Here is a 23,477-nt window from a genome sequence, read left to right as displayed (position 1 = left end):
CCAGCTATTATGCTGCAGGCTATAACTCACAGATCAGCTCCTGTTTAATATCTGATCCTGCTGAGTGCAAAATTTAGAAATGAGTGTGGGTCATGATATTGTAAAATCACAGACCATACCTTCCCCAGTCTTTGTAAGCATGAAGTGTCTTAGTGCAGCCTTTCTTACGCCCCAAACTCTCAGAAATAACTCCCTGTGCTCATTTCATTTAATAGTAGGCGAACACAGCCAGATTGGAAAAAGTGATCAAGCTCACCACATTATGCACTCAGCTGCTGGTGTTGTTGTTGGTTAATAGTTCAGCGGCTGTTCAATGCCCACAACACTCAATACAACCAGCTCTGCTCTGTTTTACTTAGTTCTTTATTATACTTTTGTTTACGGTTACAAGCTACTACAACAACAAGTACATAGCTTGATATCTGCCTACTTTTATACTTATATATGTATAAATATATATGGGTCAATGATGTAAAGCAACCCAGTGTCAATTGGTGGAACCAGTCATTTTTCATAAAAATCAAATTATATACAGGAAAATAAATGTGAACTAAAATGCGGAATAAATATAATCTACTTTTGCAACACAACATTATGTTTTTAAAAAATAGGTGGGTGAAAATATTTAATATTTGTTATGCTTTTGTGGTTACACGATGTGACATTTTCAGGAGCGTTCAGTTTTACTTTTGGTTAAAATAAATAAAAATAAAACCAACATAAATGTACATTTTAACACACCTGACACTACTATTAAAATGTTTTTTAAGACATTTTTGAATTGCTCATCTTGCCAAACCTTATTTGTCACCGACCCATATATGTGTGTGATTATTTTTTAGACTCTTAGCATTTGTTTTTATGTCCGTTGTATACCCAACAGTTTTTATTTTATTCCTTATACACTCATGGGCATATTCCTGAATGAGCTTGCCTAGTGACATCTATCAGTGTGGCACACAGAAGATTTATGGGTTAAATAGAGAGAGACGGAGAGAAAAAAAAAAGATTAACCCTGCGAGCAAACAGTTTTTTTGCCAGCGAGAATGAACCCTTTAACAAATGTTCCCTGCATAACAGAAACATAAAGCCCTAACAGGATGTCAAAAAGACATACGCACAGCCCTACGGTCGCCCTAATTCTTTGTGAAATGAGGCATGTACATCCCCTGGTGTGTTCTGAGTCTTGGGCTTTGCCAAGTTTGCAGTTGGCTGTGGATTGTCATTTTGCCCTGGTGGTTTTTGTCCCCTGAAATCCCTTTGCGGGGGGAAAACCCCCCCCAGAAAACAAATTCCCAGGCATTCCCCTCCTTCGTCTCTCTGGCCAGTACTGGAACTTTAAAAAGCTGTCAATTGGCGCCAGAGTTTAAAGTCGACCCTGGGGTGAATCATGCGAATCTGTGAATTCACATGATTATGCAGGATGCTTTCTAAAAGCCTTTGGGAATGCGTAAGTGGCGCCAGATTTTCTCTTTTTTTAATTATTTGACTAAAATCCCCCAAAACAATACAAACAGAAGAACAATACAGTCTCTTAGGGGTGTTACAGACTGAAAACAGAAGAGTGAGAAATGAAGAAAAGGGAGAAGAAAAAAAAAGAAATGCTTTTGATTTTGACTTTTTGGTTTGGTGACACCTTTTGGTACAATTACTGTTTATTACCTTGGTGCAGATGGAAAGGATATCGACAGGAAACTTATGTCAGACTGCACAAATCCTGTCTGTGCATGAACCTGAATGTTGAGCAATAATAATGTGTAAAGGGCAAGATAATGAAAAGTAAATCCAATTATCCAATTTATTTAACTAAATATGTAGCTGTGTTGGTTAGCACAGTTGTCTCAGAACAACAGGCGTCTAGGTTTTAACTCATTGGCCAACTTAGGCCCTGCTGTGTGGACTTTGCATGTTCTCTCTCCAGGTTTTCTGGCTTCTTTCTACAGATTAAAAAAACATGTAGTTCAGGTTAATTGGTGATTCTTAATTGCCTGTGAGGTGACCTGTTCAGGGAGTAGCCCAACCCTCGTTCAATGTCAGCTGAGATTGGCTCAAGCTCCCTTGTGGCCCTCTAGACGATAAGTGGTAAAGGAAATGGATAAAAGGATGGAAGATGCAAAAAAAGAAAAAGTATATGTATGCCATTCATTTTATACCATATGCACATTTTAATGCTTCTCTGGACATGTCTCAAAGCGCTTGGGGGACTCTTTCATACCATCAGCCATCAGACTGAACCACACCACAGCTCCCAGTTCCTCCTACTCCCTCTAATAAAACTGAGACTGTCCCTACTGTTTAATCCCAAGAACCTTGCAGATTATTTCAGAGATTGTTTATTTTATATTGTATGTAGTATTTAAAGATTATTTATTGTATGTAGTTTCTGTTTTATTTTATTTTATTTATTTTTAAATTTACCAGGGTTATATAACCCTGGTAATAAATGATAAAAATACATATTTAAAATACATATTTAATACATATATATATATATATATATATATATATATATATATATATATATATATATATATATATATATATATATATATATATACACATAGTTATTATAGTATAGTATTATAGTACAAATAATACTAAAACTAAAACTAGCAGTGAAAAAATAATTATTTAACTGAAATACAAATAAAAATAATAGTTAAAAAAACAAAACAACCAAAAACTAAATAGAACTACATTGAACAATGCAAAATTAACTAAAACTAAACTGAATTGATTGATTTTTACTGTGTCCTGTTCAGTTTGACTTCTTGAGATAACGGGCTGGTTCCAGTAGGTGGCAGCACAGTAGATGCCAGCTGCCGCATAACGCTCAAGAAGACGATGCTTGGCGCGTAATTTACAATTTTCTAGAAATGGCTAAAAAACTAAACTGAAAAAACCCCTAAAAAACTAAATAAAAAAAAAAACTATAATAACCCTGCTTATTACAAGGAGGATCAATAAAGTTTACCTAGTTACCTAAGTGATGATCCAAGTCAGATGATGTAGATGAAATCAAATACTGAGACAATCTTAATCCTGGAGAAAAGTGGCACTACATACTGAAAAACATCAATGAGCATATAGGGTTTTATTTAAGAGTAAGATGCAGTCTTTTCTTCTGTTTTAATTTGAACTATTACCCCTGTTTACTGTCTGCTTTCGACTTGTGCCTAAAAAGCTGTAGTTTATGGACACAAGTGCAACAGAATGTCCCAGTCTGTTTCTTGATAATTTGTTCTGGCAGCTTAAAAAAAAACCTTTCAGGCAGACGGAAAGCGTGCAATGTTGCAATTATCATTACAAGAAGCCATAATACTCTTCTCCACTATAATTGTAGTGGTAAAAGGTGATTTTTTTCTCTACCAAGCACAACCATCTGGTGTAATTTTGAAGCTGCTTCCTTGTACTGAGCTACCTTGCACCTATGTATAGTTTCTGTAATTTGATGCATTTTCTAGTCGAAAGAAAACATGGTAGTATGGATGTAGGGCTGTCCTGAATGATGTGAAGCTTTATTTAATGCCATGGTGTTCAAATGGTACATCTCATCTACCAGCGAAACCTTGCATGCGAAGAGAGAGAAGGAGATGACAGAGGCTGTGAGTTGCTTCCTCCTCCTCTCCGCCCCACTGGTCGTCTCAGTGTTGCTTTTGCTGCCGGTGTTTTGTTCTTCTGCGTCCAGCTCGCACTGAATCTGCTTCTGCTGCGACTTCTTCCAGCTGGTCCCCATGCCAGGCACCTGCTTCTCTGTTACCACCAAAGTGTCGCTGCTTACAGCTGTCTCCCTGTCTGTGTCAGGCTGTAATTTATAGCTTTATATGGATGTAGTGTAAGAAAGGTGAACACCCATGTTACTAAAGGGGCTCTTTGCATTGTTGAAGTTCTGCTTTATTTGTGATGTTGAGCACACAATCCAGATTTGAAAAAAAGTGCTGTATCAATATAGACTAACTTACCAGAAGTAACTTTAATGCATACGTTTTGGACACATTTGTGCATGGGTGTTCATGATAATCATGCGTGATCTCCAGTTGTATTTGGTGTCAAAAAGTTCACAAACATATATACCCCTCTTCTTCTTCTTCTTCTTCTTCTTCTTCTTCTTCTTCTTCTTCTTCTTCTTCTTCTTCTTCTTCTTCTTCTTCTTCTTCTTCTTCTTCTTCTTCTTCTTTGTTTTTTGTTTTTTGTGAACATCATGCTAGTCACAAACGTATCCGTTGTCATGTTCATATGAGAGAGAGAGGGAGACCTCCAGCTGACTCTGGAGAATGGCAATGTTTGATGAAGTTTGGCATCCGACATTTAGGATAAAAATGTTAATATGCATAACATCAGGTTTTGTAATATATTTTACATGCCCTTCCTAATTGTCCGTTATGTACTTTATCAAAACACATCATATAGTGTACCATGGTCACTGGACATGTACTGTACGTATAATAGATTTGTTTTAATGTAATTTAGTGTACTAATACATTTACATATCTGCTGTATCAGTTAGTGTTTGGAAAAGGTAAAACTTTGTGGAGCTGTTGTTTATGTATGAGTCTCTAGAAGCCAGAGATTAATTACAATAAGTACAAATGTTTAGTGGACAGATTGTGCCACTGGAAACATGAAACAACTTCAGTTAATGATTCAGGGGGGAAAAAAGCATAAATTAGTTAGCCTTTAGTTCTATTTTAGAATTTATCAAAGTTATTCCCGTGAAGGTGCTACCACTTACATACATTGCCAGTGTTTTTTTCTTTTTGCTCTTTTCTTTTTCATTTAGCTCATTAAGTACGTTGTTGGTGCACTGGTGGATTACTGTGAGATAAGATACGTCCCTCTTTCTAAGCAACGGACATCCGGGAATAGCTATCGAATATAGATAGATGGACTCTTGTGAAAACACAGACCCTGATGGGTTCAGCTTTCTTTCTCTTCCTCGGATCTCCCGCCTCTTCGTATTAATCAGGTACTATCTTCAAAAGGTCAAAGTTTCCATATGCTCCTCATATCAGACTACACTGGTGGCTGCTTAATAATAAATGTAATGAAACTGCAACACTGAGATGACATGCAGGCATCTCATTTTTAGTAGAGAGTTTTGTTGTTGACTGGATTTAAAAGACAAAGAGAGATGGAGAGTAAGTGGGCATATATTACAAACATATGGGTCCTCGAAGAGAGCGCCTGCATAGCAACCCATATAAGAGAGAGAAGAGAGAGAGGGAGAGAGGAAAAGGTATATTCAAACAGACACAGCTTGGCTTGAAATTGCCCCGCTGTTCAAATTGCATTCCTACAAAATGTCAGTCTCTGTGGCAACAGTGTCAGCTTCTTGTTTTGTGTGGGCGTTTTTTTTTTAAATGGCATCCAAGATGGAGGCATGTAGCACTCAGAGTTTTGTTTTGTATCAGCTTTTTTTTTTAGAGGCTATAACCATCTTATTGAGTCGGCACACTTAAACTCTGCTGCTACCACAAACCACAAGGACACAAGAAACAGACCGAGGCGTCAATAACATGACATTAGCACAGTGTTTTGAAAAAAATTGACTTCTACTTGAGTCTGCAAAGTCATAAAAGAGCCACAAATCTACGATTATGTCAATTTCATAACATACGAGTACGGTCTAGACCTGCTCTATGTGTAAAGTGCCTTGAGATGACTTTTGTTGTGATTTGGCGCCATATAAATAAAGATTGATTGATTGATTGATTGATCAACCATCAGGCTGTACAACACCACAACTCCCAGTAGGGCTGAACGGTATGTATCGTTATCGTATTTATATCCAGATATAAACGTGTTAGATATTAATATTGCAAAAAGCAACAATATGGACAATATCAAATGTCCCCCCCAATCTATTTTATTTATTTTAAATGTATTTATTTTAATGCAGCCAAAGACTTAATTTTTTCACTATTGTTACATTTAAAATATTGTTAAAGCATTGTTGTAAATAGAGGTTGCAGAACATTTTTTTAATCATTATTTAATTGCAGCTTAAGGCAGTTATTGGTCTGTTGTGATTAATAAATTATTTTTGTTGAGTAACCGAACTGTAATGTCCATTTGGTATTATTATGCTGTTTTGTTTAAGAATGCTTGATTTTCACTATTGTTTCAAACAAATGTGAAATCAAAGGCATATCGTATATCATATCGATATCGAGACATTTGGCTTCAATATCGAGATACGATAATTTGTCCATATCGTGTAGCCCTAGCTCCCAGTACTTCCCACTCCCACTAATGTATTGTATAATTATTGTTTATTGTGTACAGTATTTGGAGATTGTTTTATTGTATATAGTATGTTATTTTATTTTATTTTTTATCACTTTTTAAGAATACTCTTTTGTCAATTTTGAATTTCCCCCTAGGGGGATCAATAAAGTTACCCTACCTACCCTACCTTATTCAATAGCCACAGAAAATATTTAGTTTCTGATTGGCTGATTAGTATGCATGCTATACAGAAACTACATTTAACTATAGCAACAGTACTACCGCTTGATTATGAGTTTTACAAACATGGATAAAATTGATTGTGATTTTTAGCACACAGCCTCACCTTGTATTAATGCGGCTAGTCTGTGATAACAGCTTCAGGCTAAAGATGTTAAAAGGTATTGAATCTGCCTTATTGTTAATATTTCTCAGCCTCTCCACTGTTCCGATAATCTCATTTCATAATAATAACTACACTGTATGAGCAGGGATTGTTTTTGAAAAGAAGAAGAAAAAAAATACAACTCTCGTCTAATCAGCCTCAATCACTGGAGAAATATGCTGGAGAAAAGCATCAGATCCCTCCTAATTGAAACCCAGTGGGTATGCCCTATTTGCTCAAATGAAATGTTGGTGCTACTTATTTACATTTCTCCACCCAAAGCGACAAAACAACACTTTGGAGCAAAATGCAAAGTACCTCCTTATCATCCTTGTGTTAATGTTAGCCTCTACTTTGCTTTATGAAGTGGCGCTGCAGTAAGTGCCTTCAGTTGTTATTAAACTCTTATTTTACGCCATAAACCCCCCCCCTATAGCTAAATGCATCAAAGAAAGTGACAAAGAGAACCCCGGAGGGCCGTGGTAAAGAGCACAGTATTTTTAGAAAGAGGCACATAGCCTTTCTTTCACCTCTATGCTTGGTTTGATTCTCTAATCAATTGATCAAACAGCGGCACTCGAGATGATGGAAGGCGGTGCTGATGAGCACACTCAATTTTATCCTGCCATCATGAGGAAGCATGTCTGCAATTAAGATGGACAGATGGCAGAAAGAGAGAGGGATAGAGATGTAGAGACAAAAAAAAAGGGAGGCAATGACAGGAAGCACTAAAACTGCTCTGTTTCTTGTGAGGCTTTCAGTCTCTTGGGAAGCTAAGAAGGCCTTGCAGACACAAATATGTTTTAACACTGAGCCTCATTACCGGTGACATCCACACTGAGGGACAAGAATGCAAAATGTCACAACACTTCAAGTGCCGCCACGTATTGGTTTCTTTTTAGAGGCAATATTGCAGTAGAGGAGCTGCCTCTGTTCTATTTTTAAATGGTATGTCGATACTTTGTTTCACCGATGTTCGTGAAATTGCATCTGAAGCGCAGATACATTCATGGAGAGCAGCGTTCCTGCTGTTGTAACAAGCACAAGTGATCGGTAGCTAACAAGCATGCGATGCATACCAACACACACACACATACAAACACCCTCATACATGTATACATACGTACATACACAGGTCAACTGGATTCCTATTAGAGGTAAAGATACCTGGAAGTAACAACAAAAATAAGCATCAACAATGTCCATTAATGTCTATTGAGTTGCTGTGAGTCTCATTACTCATTCATTACTCAAGTCATTTAATTGATTAGTCTGTAAAATGTCTGAAAACAGTAAACCTTTAAAAATCACACTTACTTCATTACTTGTATTGTTGGATAAACAATCAAAGACCCACCACTATTAAGTTTGCTATCATTTAAAACAAACAGATGCAACAAATATTCACATTTTAATAGCTGTAACATACAAATTTGTCATTTTGTTTGACAATCATTTCTTAATTATCAAAATTGTTAGAGGTTTAATGTTCTGTTAGTCAACTGATTGATAAATCAATTCATCGTTGTAGCTTTAATTTAAACAGTACTGACCTCTGGGATAAAGACTGTGTTTGTTCATTTATCTTCTTCAATTAGCTGAGAGCTCTTGATGTCTGAAACCTCTCGCTGCTTTCCACGCACATTAACTTCTCATAGAAGACGGGAGTTTGAATTATACATATTTAATTAGTGGCCACGTTAAACCTGAAGCAGTCATCTTAGCTTTTCTTGTTCTTCTGATGAAATACAGCACCAATCTATATATGGTAAAATGTTACACAAAACATGGAGTTGATGAATCATTGTTAAAAATGTTTCTTTAAACTGTCCATAACTGATATTACGTTGCATTTGGGCATCCAAGCATCTGTTACATTTAAAATATTCAGGAAACAATGACTGAAAGTGACATTAATTTTGGTAAATTTAAAACTGCATATCAGTATCATACTCACAGCTAAGATGTACAAATGAATGAGTGTTGATGTTTGTGGTGTCTAGTTTAATATGGTGACACCTTGGAAAGTGTTGAATTGACACTGAGATCTGCCTTCTTTTATAAAGGTCCTCTTGCTTCACTCTTGTCTTCCACCATATATTCTCTCCCCTCTCCGTCTCTCTTTTCTTTTCATTTTCATTCTAATTTCGTCTGTCCACCTTTTTGTTTTCAGTCGTGCTTCTTTGAGCTCAGAAAAGAGGAAAATGCACAGTAACGCATGGTCCACGAAAAGCTGCAGAAAGGGCTGTTTTTGTCTCACTCCTCCAAGCCTGTAATAACCACTTTTGTGTGTGCTCTCTGTTTGCAGGATAAGGGGAAGGCAGACGGGAACATCGATCAATGTGAGTACACTTACTGTGTTCAAACCAAACAGCATTTTTCAAAATATGCCATGTTGTGCTCTATGACAAATCTTTTTTTTTTTCTTTTTCTTCTGCTGTTATTCTGGCATATACTTTAGTTTTCTGATTGCGAGGAAATGCTGCTGGGAAGTAATTCAAATCTAAATGGCTCCCATAAAATGGACCATGGAGCCTATTCTAGAGAAGACCTCTAATGATGATTTAACAATCTGAAAAATCCCACTTGTTAGTGCAGTACATTTATTGCTCTACTGTGCTCTAAAGAAAATGTTTGAAAACATTTCAGATGTGAATGTAGAGGGCGTTTTTATATCTTCAGTGGATGCCAAGAGATGAGTAGCAGGACTGGAAGGCATAGACTCTCAACTCCAGTTTATCTGTTCTGCTGCATTTGTCACTACCTGAGAGGAAGTAGTAGTATAGCTGAGAAAAGGGAGGATTATTCATTAACATAGTGAAACTCAGCCCCACTATTCTGACATCTTTCCCCAACTCAACTGGCAAAAAAGCAGAAGCACCTGAAATCACTCACTCCAAGTGACAACTTGTCCATAAATTGAAATATATATTTGTCAGGTGGATAATTATTCAGCTGTCATCCGTCTTTAATCCCCTGTCAGAAATGAGTAAGTAATGTTGTTTGGCTTTGGTCTTGTCGGCTGTTTTACGCTGCAGTGATTGCTCAGACGGTTGATGCCTTTATAAAAAATAAAAAAAAACTTTAAATCTTTCAAAGTCTGTTGAGAATTTAGTTGGAGGGGAGAAGTCAAGTATTGAATCACTGACCCTACAATTAATGGAAATCTCTCCACTCTACCATCTGAGCTACAGCTGCCACAACTATAATTATGACACCATCACCAATACTCTGGTGATTAAATCTAAAATATTGATACTACTCCTTTGCCAACATCAAACAAGATAACCCATCAATCAGTGTTTGCTCAGGGATGATCTCTTTGAGCAGCCCTCCATGTTTGCTATTTTTATCGCATAGTATAGTGGGTATACTTATTTTGCTCTGTTGCAGTCCAAAGCTTCTCTCTTTCGTAACTTCAATTCAAGTGCCAGGAGCAGGTAAAAGCACACTACAAACTGGATTTCAGTCGCATTTGCAATCTTTCCCAACAATTGTGAGACTATTGTTGTCAATGCTATTAAGGTCTTCTGCAGGTGATAGAGGAGGATATTCAGTTGTTGGTTTGGAAAGGTACATATTGTTGCAGAGATGATCTTAAAGAAGGTTTTAACTATTATGTTTCATTTCTGTCAAATCAGCAATGTCCATTTTACACATTTCACACACTGTATGTTGTTCTTTGTTCTGAATTTTTACCGTTTTGTAGTGCATGGCGTTAAATTGAGCGGTTTGTGTGAAAATTACTTTAAAGGCAACTTGTAATGTGATGTTTTCATCTCCAGAGTAAGGCGCTGATTCCCTTTTTTCTTCTATTCGACCTAAACATGATCTAGATGACCTCCTTTTAATTTGTTTCTTATTCACCATCTAGTGCAGCATTTTACTCCCTCTTCGTTTTTCTTTTTACCTGCTTTGTTAGTTGATTTCTTTTTTAACATTGTATTTTTACGTGGAGAAACGAAGCTTCCTAAATGACAATTGCTTTTCTGTGTCATTTTCTTATACTTCCGCTGCAGTTACACACATCCTGATAGGAAACACACTGTTTGAGGTGTTTGTGACAGCTATTATCATTATACCTCTCCTCACAGATTACGGTGCTAACATATAGTATGTGTAGAAAAAAAGGATGTCTGGCTGATGGAGTAGGCTGACAAAACAGAAAGGTGGCTCTGCACCACGCTGCACCACGTGGCTTCATGAATGTGCAGTCACTTTTGATGTACAGAAGCATGCAAACACACGCTGACAGAAAACATATTCAGTATGCAGGCAGAGGAAGTTGATGGGAACACCAGAAAAAGAAAACAGTGGAATGAAGGTCATGGCTTTTTGCATACACTCCATTTAATTTTAATATTTGTCTCCAGCTCTTAAAGTCCAAGTGATCACGTGCTATGAATGTGCCTTTCCATCTGTGGAAAGGCCCTGCACAACCATTCATGTACTGGTGACCATTGAGCAACAGCAATTAGGGTTAAGGTAAATTCACATTTTATGTCACCATCTAGATTCATCCAAATTTCCCACCAAGAATTCAAACCAGCAACTTCCGAGGCTCCTTTTTCTCTCTCAGGACACAGTTGCCGTCATTTATCTGGTTCACTGGATCGCTTCCTACTCACTGATGTGAATCACTTCCGAAAGTGAGTCGTTACAATGAACAAGGTGATAACGGGACATGACTTTGGCTGACAGTACCTTCTTTTATGTCAGCAGTGTGTTTAACTCTGTTAATGACGTGTGTGGTCAGTTGTGTTGCAGGTTTCAGCATGTAATAGCAGCCTGTTTTGCCATATTGTGACTTATTGATGAGTTAGAAATGTGTACGATTTAAGATCTTTATTGTCGTTATGAAGGCACCACCAAATTGTGATTGCATCAGCCTCAAAGGGTGCATTAGTATTTAAGACTGTACACATATTTACAAAGAATAACTAAAACAGGAATAAGATAAGAAATATAAAATATCAGCGGTTTAAAATGTACAGAATCAAAGCAATAAGCAATGGTAAGTACAAATACAGTTATTGATAAAAATACAACTTATGAGAAGGCAAAAACATCAGCAGTGAAGGTGTGGTGGACAGATTTGGAGTGATGGTCTATTGGGGTGTTGAATGATGTGTGGTTGGTGTAGAAATACGGCGCATAATCAGTGGTTTGAAGTGACAGGTAAGTAAATATTGCACATGCTCCAATAATGGCAGCATATCAGTCGTCTCAGACTGAGGAGAGTCGTGCCACAGCTTTTGGTGAGCAGCTGTTTGTCAGTCTATTTATATGTGTGTGTGTGTGTGTGTAGATTGATCTGTTGTGGCTGCCTGATGGGAGGAGCTTAATGGTGTCCGGGGGCGTGTAATGTCCTGATGTTTTTAGCCTTCCTCATGCAGCGGGTGCTGTGAAGATGCTCTATTGATGGCACCTCAATGTCAACAATGTCCAGCACTGTTTTCACAACACGCTGGAGAGGGTTTGTTTGTCAGCTTTGGTGCAACTGCTCTACCAGCCTGTCATGCAGTTTGTTAGGATGCTCTCTGTGGTGCTTCTGTTAAAGTTGACAAACAGCTTTTAGGGAGGTTTGGGTCTTCTTACCCTCCTCAGAAAATAAAGGTATTGTGTGTCTTACCCACCACTGCTGAGGAGAGGTCCTCTGTGATGGTGACTCCCAGTAACCTGGAGCTGCAGACTCTCTCCACACACTGTGTTGATGTGGACAGGACTGTGTGTGATCTTCTTTTTAGTCCTAAAATCCACGATAATCTCCTTGGTCTTTTTAGTGTTTAAGACCAGGTTTATGTTGATGAACCACATTCTGAACCTCCTCTCTGTTTGCAGCTTCGTCATTGACTAATATGAGCCTGATGACTGTATCATCTGCAAACTTAACATTAGTGTTTGAGTTTTTAAGTCATGTGTGAATAGTACATTAAGGAGGGGTCTCAGAAATAGCAGTCCCTTGTAGTTTTCTGTGTAGTGATATTCAGTGTGAAATCATCCATTTTATTGGTGAGTGATCTTACATTCCTGAGAAACACACTGGGAAGAGGAGTTCTGTAAGGAGCAACTTTTAGCCGGGCTGGCAAACAAGCTTGCTTACTTTACCTACAGCCGTAAGTTTGCCCCCCCCACCAGAGGTAGGGATCCATGTGAGTCCGAGTGGTCTGTTATTTGCCTGCAGTATTGTTTTTGAGTTGAAATAATGTTCTGTGCAGATGAGACCAATCTTTAAAACTTTATTTATACAGCACTTTTCAAAACAACGTTAAAACGTGTTTTCCATAAAATTAAGTATAACATAGAAAGAGCAATCAAGATTATAAAACATCATATCATAAAGCAGTAAAAACAACAATGGACAAAACCATGAAATAGAGATGAAATAAAGAATTAAAAACAACAACAAAACAGAAAAAAAAATTGTAAAAAACTATAAAAAAGTGAGTATAAAAGTTTTTGGTAATAAGACAGGAAGGAGGAAAAACTAAAAGACACTTGTCCGAGGATCTCAGGCAGTGATGATAATAGTCAGTATTAATAACAACACAAAGCATAAAGCTGCTGCGTCTACATACGCTGTCATCAGTGCCGCCATAAACTTCAAGTGAGTAATACTATAATACTATATCTATGATACTACAGATTGGCTGCAGTACTCTTTGTTAGGATTCTGTGAATATATTACTATATTTATTGATATCCACTGTGGCCACAGCAGACCATGAGATGCCATTATTAGTAACAGTGAAATCTCCTCTTACGGTTAAGATCATCTATGAAAATGTCTGGGCTGTAATGTGTCTGTGATGTGGTGTTAAAAGTGAGGCAAGGTTGTTCGTCGTCAGCAGCCAACAGTCTGGCCTGTAATATGTCTGCCCCGTCATTTGAGGACAGCCACTTTTAATATTGTGGGCTTTTTTTCCCCCACTTAGCGAGTGCTGATTTCCCTCTTGAGACTAATTATCTGCTGCAAGCTTGTATGCTAAACTAGATCCACTGTCAAAATCATGCGATTGCATTTCATTTTCTTGCTTTGCTCTCCTTTCTCTTGGATGATGATGAGTGTGGCTCTTTGGGGGTCGTCTTTTTCCAATTCCATTGGCTGGTCGCTTCTCCCACTTTCGATTTTCGATTTCTTTCAGCTCGTCTTCCTTTTTCACCCCCTTTTTCTTACTTCTTACATTAGCCTGTCTTTATTGTTTTTTTTCTAGCTCAAGTAACTCTCTGTCCAGTTTTTTTTCTTACTGTTTAATCATAGCTTCTATACTCTTCACATTGAGATGACAACATTAATCAAATTGGCCGAGTATTACCTCTGGAATCCAGATGCTAATGCAAACATTGCATATGCAGGATTTAAGCTAGCTAGCTCTCAGTAAATGAAATTTCACTGGCTGGTGATGCACGGCCATCACTGGTTAAAATGTCACAGTCAGGAAAATATGCACACCATCGACTGTTCTCCTTTTCACAGCATGTTATTGTTTTTCAGTTGGATCCATATGGAAAAATTGAATATTGCCCATTTATCTTTGCGGGGAATGGTAATTAATTTGGCCGTGAATGCTTAATTTATTAACCTTTGCGGAAGCCTAATCAGACTTTGTTACCGTCACATTAAACAATGGAAAGAGGCAAAGCAAGTTAAGCAGTCTTGTGGTTCATTTAGATTGTAATTGAGTGAGAATTAGATGGGACAAGGTTGACAGAGAGACTATCTAATAAGCAGCAAATGACTGGGGATGAAGCTGGTAGAAGAAAAAATGGAGAAGAGAAAAGTGGCCGAATCTCTAAGATTGGAGGGATAAGGGAAGTGACAGGAACATATGTTTATTGTTTTATTACTCAGTGTTAAGTCCCTGAAAATAAAAATACAGGGGATGATGGGAAGTAACAATTTAGGGGCTCGTCCAGGATAAATCCAGTCAAATAACATGTTTACATTATCTGTTTTTCAGCATGCTTTGACTTGTAGTCATTTCAATCAGGAGAGACAAGTAAATAGAAAGATATTTATTGTAAATATGTAATGAACAAAATCTTAGTGATGACAAAGTCTTTGGCGCTTGAACTCCATGAGGAATCATCTCTGAACGGCTGCATATATATGTAGATCCCCCATGAAGTCCAGACACTGGTGATGGTGATTGCTAATGAGACTGAAGAGAAGATGGCAGATGGAAATAGACTGCAGATCCTGTAGAGAATGGCGGAGATGGGGAGGTGGTGGGGCGCAGGAACAGCTGTATGACAGGACTGAAGCAAAGGGAAAGAGGCATATTTAAACGGACCGCTACAGGATGATAGGCTCAGGCTGAAGTGTGGCGATTTGCTATTGGTTGCTGAGATTGACAGGTGACTAGCAAAAATTGGAATAACGCTCTAGACATAGAAATCTAGGTTATAGATGAGCATGCTTGAAGGAGGCAGAAGTTTACCAGTTATGCCTGTATGTTTAGTCTTCTGACTGAACTTTCGCTAAGCTGCATTTGTCTGTTTGACTGTCAATAAAGAGAAAGAAAACTACATCAGCATATTTGTGGCTAACTGCTAATGCTAACTAAAATCAACAGAAGATGGCATCTCTACTATGTTGTATCCTGAAACCAGTTTGATGGTCAGTGTGTTTGTGTCGGAGGACAGAACATTTGATTTATAAAGACATGGAGACGGGAAAGCAGAAGACAGAGGCTTAACAGAATAATAAAAGAAATAGGTGAGAGGGAAAAAGAACCAGATCATAAAATAAAAGTAAAAGACTAAACAGGATATGATGGGAAAACATGGGCGAGAAAGAGAAGTAACCTTGTTTCAGCTGCATCAGTCATTATTTATTTTATTTAATATTTGGCATTTGAGATTCACAGGACTGCCAACGTTGTCTTTGGGGATGTTTTCCTGAATTCATTGTCACCTGAAACACGATATCCATCCATCCGGTCTTCGTCCTTGACCACAGAGTTACTTTAAACATGTGGGCAGACTGCCTAACAACACCAAGCCAAGAAAATAAAACAGCTATGAAAGATGGGATTAAATCTTGGGGAAAAAAATCACATTTATGCGGTGCCAAAAAGCTTGTTGTCTGTTTATTTTTATTCTCTTAGTGCTAAAAGTTCCCCCCTCTACCTCGCTGCAGATGTTTTACCTGCCATATCTAAATCTTCAATTAGTCATTAATTACAGCTTTTTAGGTGAATTGCGACAGATTTTTTCTCATGTAATAAAGAGTATTGCAGGTAACTATTGTATGACAGGTGTTTTTGTTGATGTAATTGGGGCATATTAGGAGTGTTTAATGGAGATGATACAGTTTACATGTATCAGCATTGTCTGTAATGTGACAAAAAATATGAAACGCTGCTATGTAGACTAGGCTACTTTATTTGTAGCACGTCTTTCAACAAGGCAAGGTGTTTTACACAAGACTTAAAACACCACTAAGATGAGATACAAAAGAAGGTGATACTCTATTAAAATACCAATAGGATTGCTAGTTGACAAAAGTTGATGGTGGATTCTTGCCAAGTTGGCAATTACTGTACATTATTAATGGCCACTCTCCAAATTATTATAAATTGTTCAAACTAAGGATAACTCTGGAAGATCTATGCTACATTGGTTTCTTGGCTTCTAGTCTGCCGATTTACATTTGGGAAGATTCAAGGAATTCATTAAAACTTTTTCTGTAGTGTATACATTATTATTTAAAAATATCAAGCAACTCACATTGTCAAAATTAAGTTCTCTGACATTTAGCATTTTTCTGACAGGCTTTTTTGAGCTCCTCATCATCTGACACCAGCAATTCTCGTCTACTTGACATGTGATGCGGTCCCCGGTGTGTTTATTCAGCTGATGTCAGGGGGATGTTTTCAACTCGTTTTCACTCATCAAGAATTCATTTCCCCCGTGGCAGTGAAGCACGCTACACGGGCCAACTCCCGTAGGTTCAAGTGGGCCTCCTGAACACTTTTCAGGGTTGAATAACTTCAAAACACACAACATAAAAGCAGATAAAGAAACTTGCTAGCCTAGCAACAATAAGGCTGCAAACAAGCCATAATGTGACACTCTCTATAGGAAATACTTTTTTTTTTCTCAAAAAGAATATCTGATGTTGTGAGTATGATGTCTAATACTTAAATATAATACAACCCATGCATTTTCAAGCGTTATTCCCATGGAAATATCGTCTTATATATAGGCCAATATGGTATATTTAGAGTGCTGTTGTGGTCTTGCAGCACCAGGCTTTTCTCATATGCATGCATTTACTCAAAATCTCTAGATACTAAAGAAAAAATGATTGAATTGGGTAATAAAAGATTTATCAGGTATAGCTCTGATTAGTAATAAATTAATCAGATGCTCGTACCCAACCGTACTGTATAAATGAGCAAAAACAGTTTACACTACATTCTCAAAGGGGTAACATCGTGTCCAGGTTTTTAGAAAGTGTAGGGAAAGGAAGGGGGGAGATGAGGAAACAAGATTACAGAGCAGGTGTATAGTTTGAGAAGTGATAGAGTTTAAGGGTTGATATTGTATAACATACAGGGAAAAAAGTGGTGGTGGTGGTGGTGGTGGTGGTTGGGGGGAAGAGGTTGTAATCTTATCATTGCTAACTGTATTGAAGGGCGAGAAGGAAATCATTAAATCACAAGGCGAGAAACAAAACCCACCACCCACATTTACATTTTCTCAGTCATGAATCTCTCACTTATAGAAACAATGTCAATTAAAAGAACATTGCTGAAAATTAAACAATACATTATACCCTCCTGTAGGTCTAAATGTTAACTTTAATCTCTGCAATTACATGTTTTTCTCTTGCTCACTAAGAGTCTTAATCAGTTTGAAGATGCAGTATATCAAAGGGCTGTGCGCTTACTGTACCGCATGCGTTTCGCTACTTTATATTCGCACTTTACACACACACACAGTCCCAAATCACAACCAGTTTAGGGAGCTCTCATATCTGAGATACTGTCACATGTAGATTCTCTCCCAGAGGCATTCTGCATAATTACAACGTGCAATAAGAGTAATTTTTCACAGCTGAAAGTTGTTAGCTACTATCTCCGTCACATCGTTAATCTCTGTGAAATGTGATTTCATTAAGCTGTGGAGCAATAAAGATTACCAAGCGAAAAGTTCATTGAAGGAGTCATTGAGGACTTAATCAAAATAGTAAAATGAAACAGGCTTTACTAAAATCAGCCCCACCTTTATAGACATGGCTGCAAAATTAGAATATCTCAAGTAAAGCTATGATTTGCACCATAAATCTCGCAATTTTCACATCATCATGAACCTACATTTGATCGTACCAGGAATTACAGCTGATTTTTTTCCTTCTTCTGATCTAATTCAGAGGCAGAAGTTTCACATAGGGATTTTTTTTTTTTTTTCAAAAAAGTCTGAAAGTCAAAGACAAAGGGGAGGTTGGTAGTGGCAGTGTAAGCTCCATGTTGAGCGTGCCTGCAAATACCGCTGAAGGGCTTAAGGAGGGCACACAACCTCCCCAGGGACTAAGAGGGACAGACAGTGGCACTCTGAATAACACTTTACTCTGACTGGGGCGAGTTGCAACAGTGGGCCTACTTGGCTTGAGACTGAAAACAGGCAGAGGTTATGTGGAGAAAGACACGCCAGGAGAATCAGCAGGCAAAGGTAGACATTTATTTAGAAAGGTAAGAGCACCCTCACAGCTTCCTTTTGATCTTTAATGAACGTGGGATATATCACTGCATTATAATGCTTACGAGTGTAGCCTGGGAAAACACAGCTAATGTGACAGCTATTTGCATAACTCTAAAAAGAGAGAGAGACAGAGATCAAAACATATTCCACAGGTTGATTTTTAACTAAAAATTCTGACCAACTTTTTACATTTCACCCATCTTTAACCTGTGCTGATATATTTACAGCCTTTTAAAACACATTTTTTAGTGAATGTAAATAGTCCTGATGAAGAAAAATGATATAACCTGTTATTTCAATTAACAATTAATCATTATTGAACCAATTTGTTTAGTTCCTTTCTTGTCCTAAATCTCAGAAAATGTGCTGTTATTTTTCCACAACCTAATGTGGAGTCTTCAAATGCTTGTTTTATCAAAGCAATTAATTTTCTGTTCATCAGTTAATTGACTGATTGTTTGAGTACTACAAATCATGTTTACGTCCAAAATCTCAGTCAAATAAATTGTTTCTTGTCTGATTATTAAGAGGTTTTCCTTAATGGCACTAACCAATTGACTGTATTTGCCATTTGGTGCCTTCTAATTACAGTAATTATCTTTAATTCTGTTTATGCTTTACGTATCCCTCAGTGGAGGTCAACTCCATCTGCTGCTGTGTGAGAGCAAACATCACTGCAAACCCTTTTCAGATTCATTCTTTACCTTCAGCCCCCTGATTTTTACTGCCTTACCCATCAACAGCAGACGGCTTTATGAGCTGAGAACAAAAATGATTGCTTTTGAATTCAGATTATATGCCTCTGTGCTCAGCTCCTTCTTTTTCAATCGCTCCATCTTTCTGCTCCTGCCCTCCTCCCCACCTCCAACACACACACACACCAACACACACACACACACATATGCAAAAATACACATGCATATATGCCAGCTGGAGTTTCAGGATAAGTTATTGTGATTTGGATCTCAACCAGCAAGGTCTTCAGTAACACTTTGCAGAGGACATGTTGTATTTGCATACCCCTAGGATGAGGAAATATTAATAAGCTGCTGTCAGGTCACATTTCTATGACTGAGTAAACGCATTGACTCTTAAATACATTCATATACCCAGGGCTCAACTTTAAGGCTTGTTGACTTGTCCGGGACAAGTGGAACTTTGTAGGGCAAGTGGATGAGAAATGTACTTTGTAAGTTATAAACAAAACAAACACACACAAAAACCCATGTCTTCATATTATGTGACACTCATTATTGGTTATATAGTTAAATTAATACAAGCGATAATGGGTCAGCCTATCAGTCCAGGCTCACTTAAGGTGGACTGACTTTTGAGGTCGGTCACATGTTTATCAGGAAAACCTGTCAACTCACTCCCTTTCACAACCTTACAGTCAATAAGTGCTGTAGATGCATATTTTAAACAATTTGCTTTGACCAATAAATAATAATTACATTTACATTGTTTTCAGGCATAGGACATAAGAAACCTCACTGTTATATTATCATATTTATATTTCATGTTAACCTTGATCAATGTAAATGGCTAACAATAATATAATAATAATGATAAAAGAGCAAAGTCAGCTTAACTACTCTTGAACCAGACACTCATCAGCGCTGTCAGCTGATGAGTCCAGCACACTGGGTGGTAAAGGAGGGTACCACCCAGTGTGCTGGACTCATCAGCTGACAGCGCTGTCAGCAGCCGTGCAGGAGAAGCGCTGCATGGTGCACAGATGATGAACAGCAGTATTAAAGTCACAGTGAAAAGGAAGTTAGAGCGTTTTTCAGCTTCTGTATTGTCATTTTTACCCAGACAAGTGACTTTTGTGCTTGGACAAGTGAAAGGTAAATTTACTGCCTCACAAAGTTAATGTGGAGCCCTGATGTACCTCAGATGTCATTATTTAAACTTATACTTATACATATCCTGTACAATTAAGCTTATTGTTTTATCAATAACAAAACGTTTTTTGTGAGAGATGCTGTTAATTTGTCAAATATTCCTGATATAGTTGAATTCCATGGTTGCCGCAGACTGATGGTTTTTTTTTTTTTTTTTTTTCTTGAGGGCATAAAAAATGTGATTAAAATCCTTTTAATGGTGGTATTTAGACTTGAAGCAAGTTGTTTACCTTTTAGAGGGACTGCTATTATTTCTGCAAGACTGGATCATTATTAGCAGCAACAAGTCAAGCAGTAGAGACGGCTCTCTATCCAAGAAACTCAAATTGGATCAGAGATACCTATCAATTATAAGAGATAAAAAGGCACCCACCCTGATCTTAAAATCTAAGCACCCAATTTGTGCTCACCTGAAGTGATAAAGAGGCTATTTGCTGATGTTGTTTGTTACCAACTCATAATCTCCAAAAAATCACTCAGTGAAAAAAAAGAAGAAAATAAATAAATGAACCATAAATGAAAATAAGAACCCAGAGTCATCCAAATAGTGGACTGCAAAGTTCACAGGCTACGGGGTCATCTGTGGAGACAGTTGCTAGCAGGCAGAAACTAAATGAAAGATTGATCGTACAACCAGGATGCTTATTGCTGAGGGGAAGGACAACAGTGACTACAAATAATCAAACTGCTCACCACCTTATATGCTCTTACGTTACCAGGTTATAGTCCGCTTCCTGCAGTTGCCTGATTTTGTAATTGTTGTCTATGTGAGAAAAACTTTTTCTGAAAATTAGTGATTAATATACTTTTGCATCCCTGTATTTCATCTTTCAATTGCTTGAGATATTCAACGTTAAAGCCAACATCACAGAAATCACATTCAACCTTCTCTCCGGTCTCAATATTTATCTGTCATGCCCTTTCCTCTCTCATCGGGTGAGTCATTTCAGCATGCGTAGCCTCACATAAATCACATTTGTTTGCAGACATTTTTAACAGGGTCACTGAACTCAGTCCCATGCGCTCCTACCACTGTGTGCAGCCTCTCTCCAGCTTGTTCCTGCCCTCCTGGTTCTGTGCCCGTCTGCAGTCTTGTCCACATTTGCAACCTCTATCTGTTGACATGTCATCCCTGCAGCCTCGCTCTGTGGCTTTGCTCTCTTTGACCATCTGGACTAACTGAGAACTCCCCGGTCATTATTGTGACCAAAGTGTAGTTATTGTCTCCAGTCGGTATATGACCCATGCATTTCATATCAGTTACCTATAAAGACATGAATAGTTCATAGTTGGCTTTGTGTTCCTCGTTTCCAAAATCTAATGTATTATCAAAATCTCACATTTTAGCCTGAAAGTTGGCCACTACAACTTAGTAAATTGCCCATTTTAAGTTCATAACTAGCATAATCAGCCTCATTTCATGTCAGTGCACTCATACGGTAAAGTGTTTTCATGGTCTAGACTCTTTTTAGATTCATACATTTAAGAAAATGATTTTTGCTGCAAAATTCACTTGTCTGTCTCCATCGTCTTCTGTGTGATACTTTTTTTTGTGGGGTTTACAAGCAGAGATTTTAAGGTGTTGAATCACACAACTCCATCTGCTGCAGACAGCCACAGGATGTAACTGAAAGCCTGATAATTGCACAGTAAATGGACCTATTGAAGAGGGGTTCTTTTTTTTGTCGAACTGCAATATCTCAGGTCAAGAATCAACCTTCAATCTCAGTTTCTGTAAATGCTTTGATACTTTTCTCACTGCAGCTGTCAACTATGGCCTTCTGCCTTTCAGGCCTACAGTCACTGAAAGACAATATTTATCTACGCAAGATTGGTATTACATTTAAGTATCAGTACACCTTGTACAGAGAGTACAAGAAGAAGACAAAAGGCAACATGCAGCAGAGAAAAGCTGCAACAAGTATAGCAGATCTTCCAGAAGACCTTTTTGGGGTATCATAGCGCCCTGGGCACCCTATCTGCAAGCTAGAGTGCATCAGGGAGTTGTATTTTCACTTTATTTTGGTTTTCAGTGGTTTATAAGAGTTGGCATCATTGTTTTGAAATGTGTAATTTGTCAGTTTGGAAGAAAGCTCTTCAAATGACAAAATATTAAATTTGAGAAGCTTTAGGCGTAGGGCGGAAAGCGTGGGGCCCAGATGAGTTAAATGAGAAAACACTGAACGCAGTGAGTCAGTAAGGAACTGAGATGGTGATCATACCAGTGCACTTTGCCAGGATAGAGTGAGATGAAAATGAATCAAATGGGATTTGAAGAGAATTTAAAAAAGGTTTTAATATGGCATTTGTATTTCCTACATAATTTTCCTAAATATGACAAGCAATTACCATTGTCTAGGATTTGGCAGCCTGAGCGAGTGGGCTCTGCCAGGATTCAGCCGTTGAGGGGGTGCTTTTAGAATTCAATATGCAATTTGAGATTTCTCTGAAGCTCTTTGTCCACATCCACTCCTTTTTTGTCAGTGACAAGACAGCACATAAAAGCACATAAAAGCACCGCAGCTGCCTTGACAGACATTGTGATCTCAACAAACTACTGTATACCCATATCCCACGGAGAAGTGTCTCCAGAAATAACCTCATAGACTTGCGGGATTGTCTGATCATTGTCATAGCATATATACAGGAATCTATTTTTAAAAATTGTTATGATCCCTGAAGCCTTTTGAAATGCATGAAGATTAATGAGAATCCTATTGTGGAGGTAATTTAAAAAACACGTCTCTGAGGAAATGGCACCCGTGGCTAGGCAGGTGGGTTTGCTTGTTCTCAGAAATATTTGCCACTTTCTTTGGAATTAAATCACTGAATAATTTATTATTCAACAGATTTACATGTAAAATGGCTCGGGCAGCCAGTCAACAGGGGAGAGAGCAGTACAGCAGCCGCAATAATGGCAAATATAACAATTCAGGTCTGTTTTTCCAGGTCTGTTTTCCCCATAGTAAGCTCGACTTTTCCACAAAGGTGACAAAAATCATGCATAATTATGTGATGTGATAAGGTCATGGATTCTGATGTAATGGAGCACAGGTTAAAGGTCATAGGTCATTAATACTATGTTGTCAGCACCACTTATGTAATTTAATGTGAGATTGTTAAATAACAAATTATATATGTCAAATTTATTGAGTTGTCCCTCATAATTAAAACTCCCACCTCTCGGGGGTCGAAGAGGTCGAAGGTCTGCAGTACATTTTCCTGTTTTCTGATTAGTTGTGTTACAG

The 23,477-nt window shown here is 37.9% G+C and overlaps 1 protein-coding gene across 1 annotated transcript in view; it reads left to right on the top strand.

Annotated features, from left to right (window-relative positions):
• Positions 1-23,477, top strand: part of fstl4 (follistatin-like 4) — a 203,879-nt gene that overhangs the window by 2,911 nt on the left and 177,491 nt on the right. The window contains exon 2 of the mRNA XM_062433395.1: positions 8,922-8,955. Within this exon, the coding sequence (XP_062289379.1) occupies positions 8,922-8,955 (34 nt within the window). The remainder of the gene's footprint in view (positions 1-8,921; positions 8,956-23,477) is intronic.

This window comes from Scomber scombrus, chromosome 14 (genome assembly GCF_963691925.1).
Source record: "Scomber scombrus chromosome 14, fScoSco1.1, whole genome shotgun sequence".
NCBI lineage: Eukaryota > Metazoa > Chordata > Actinopteri > Scombriformes > Scombridae > Scomber > Scomber scombrus.
Note: the sequence above shows the minus strand (reverse complement) of the source record. Positions and strands in the feature narration are given on the sequence as shown.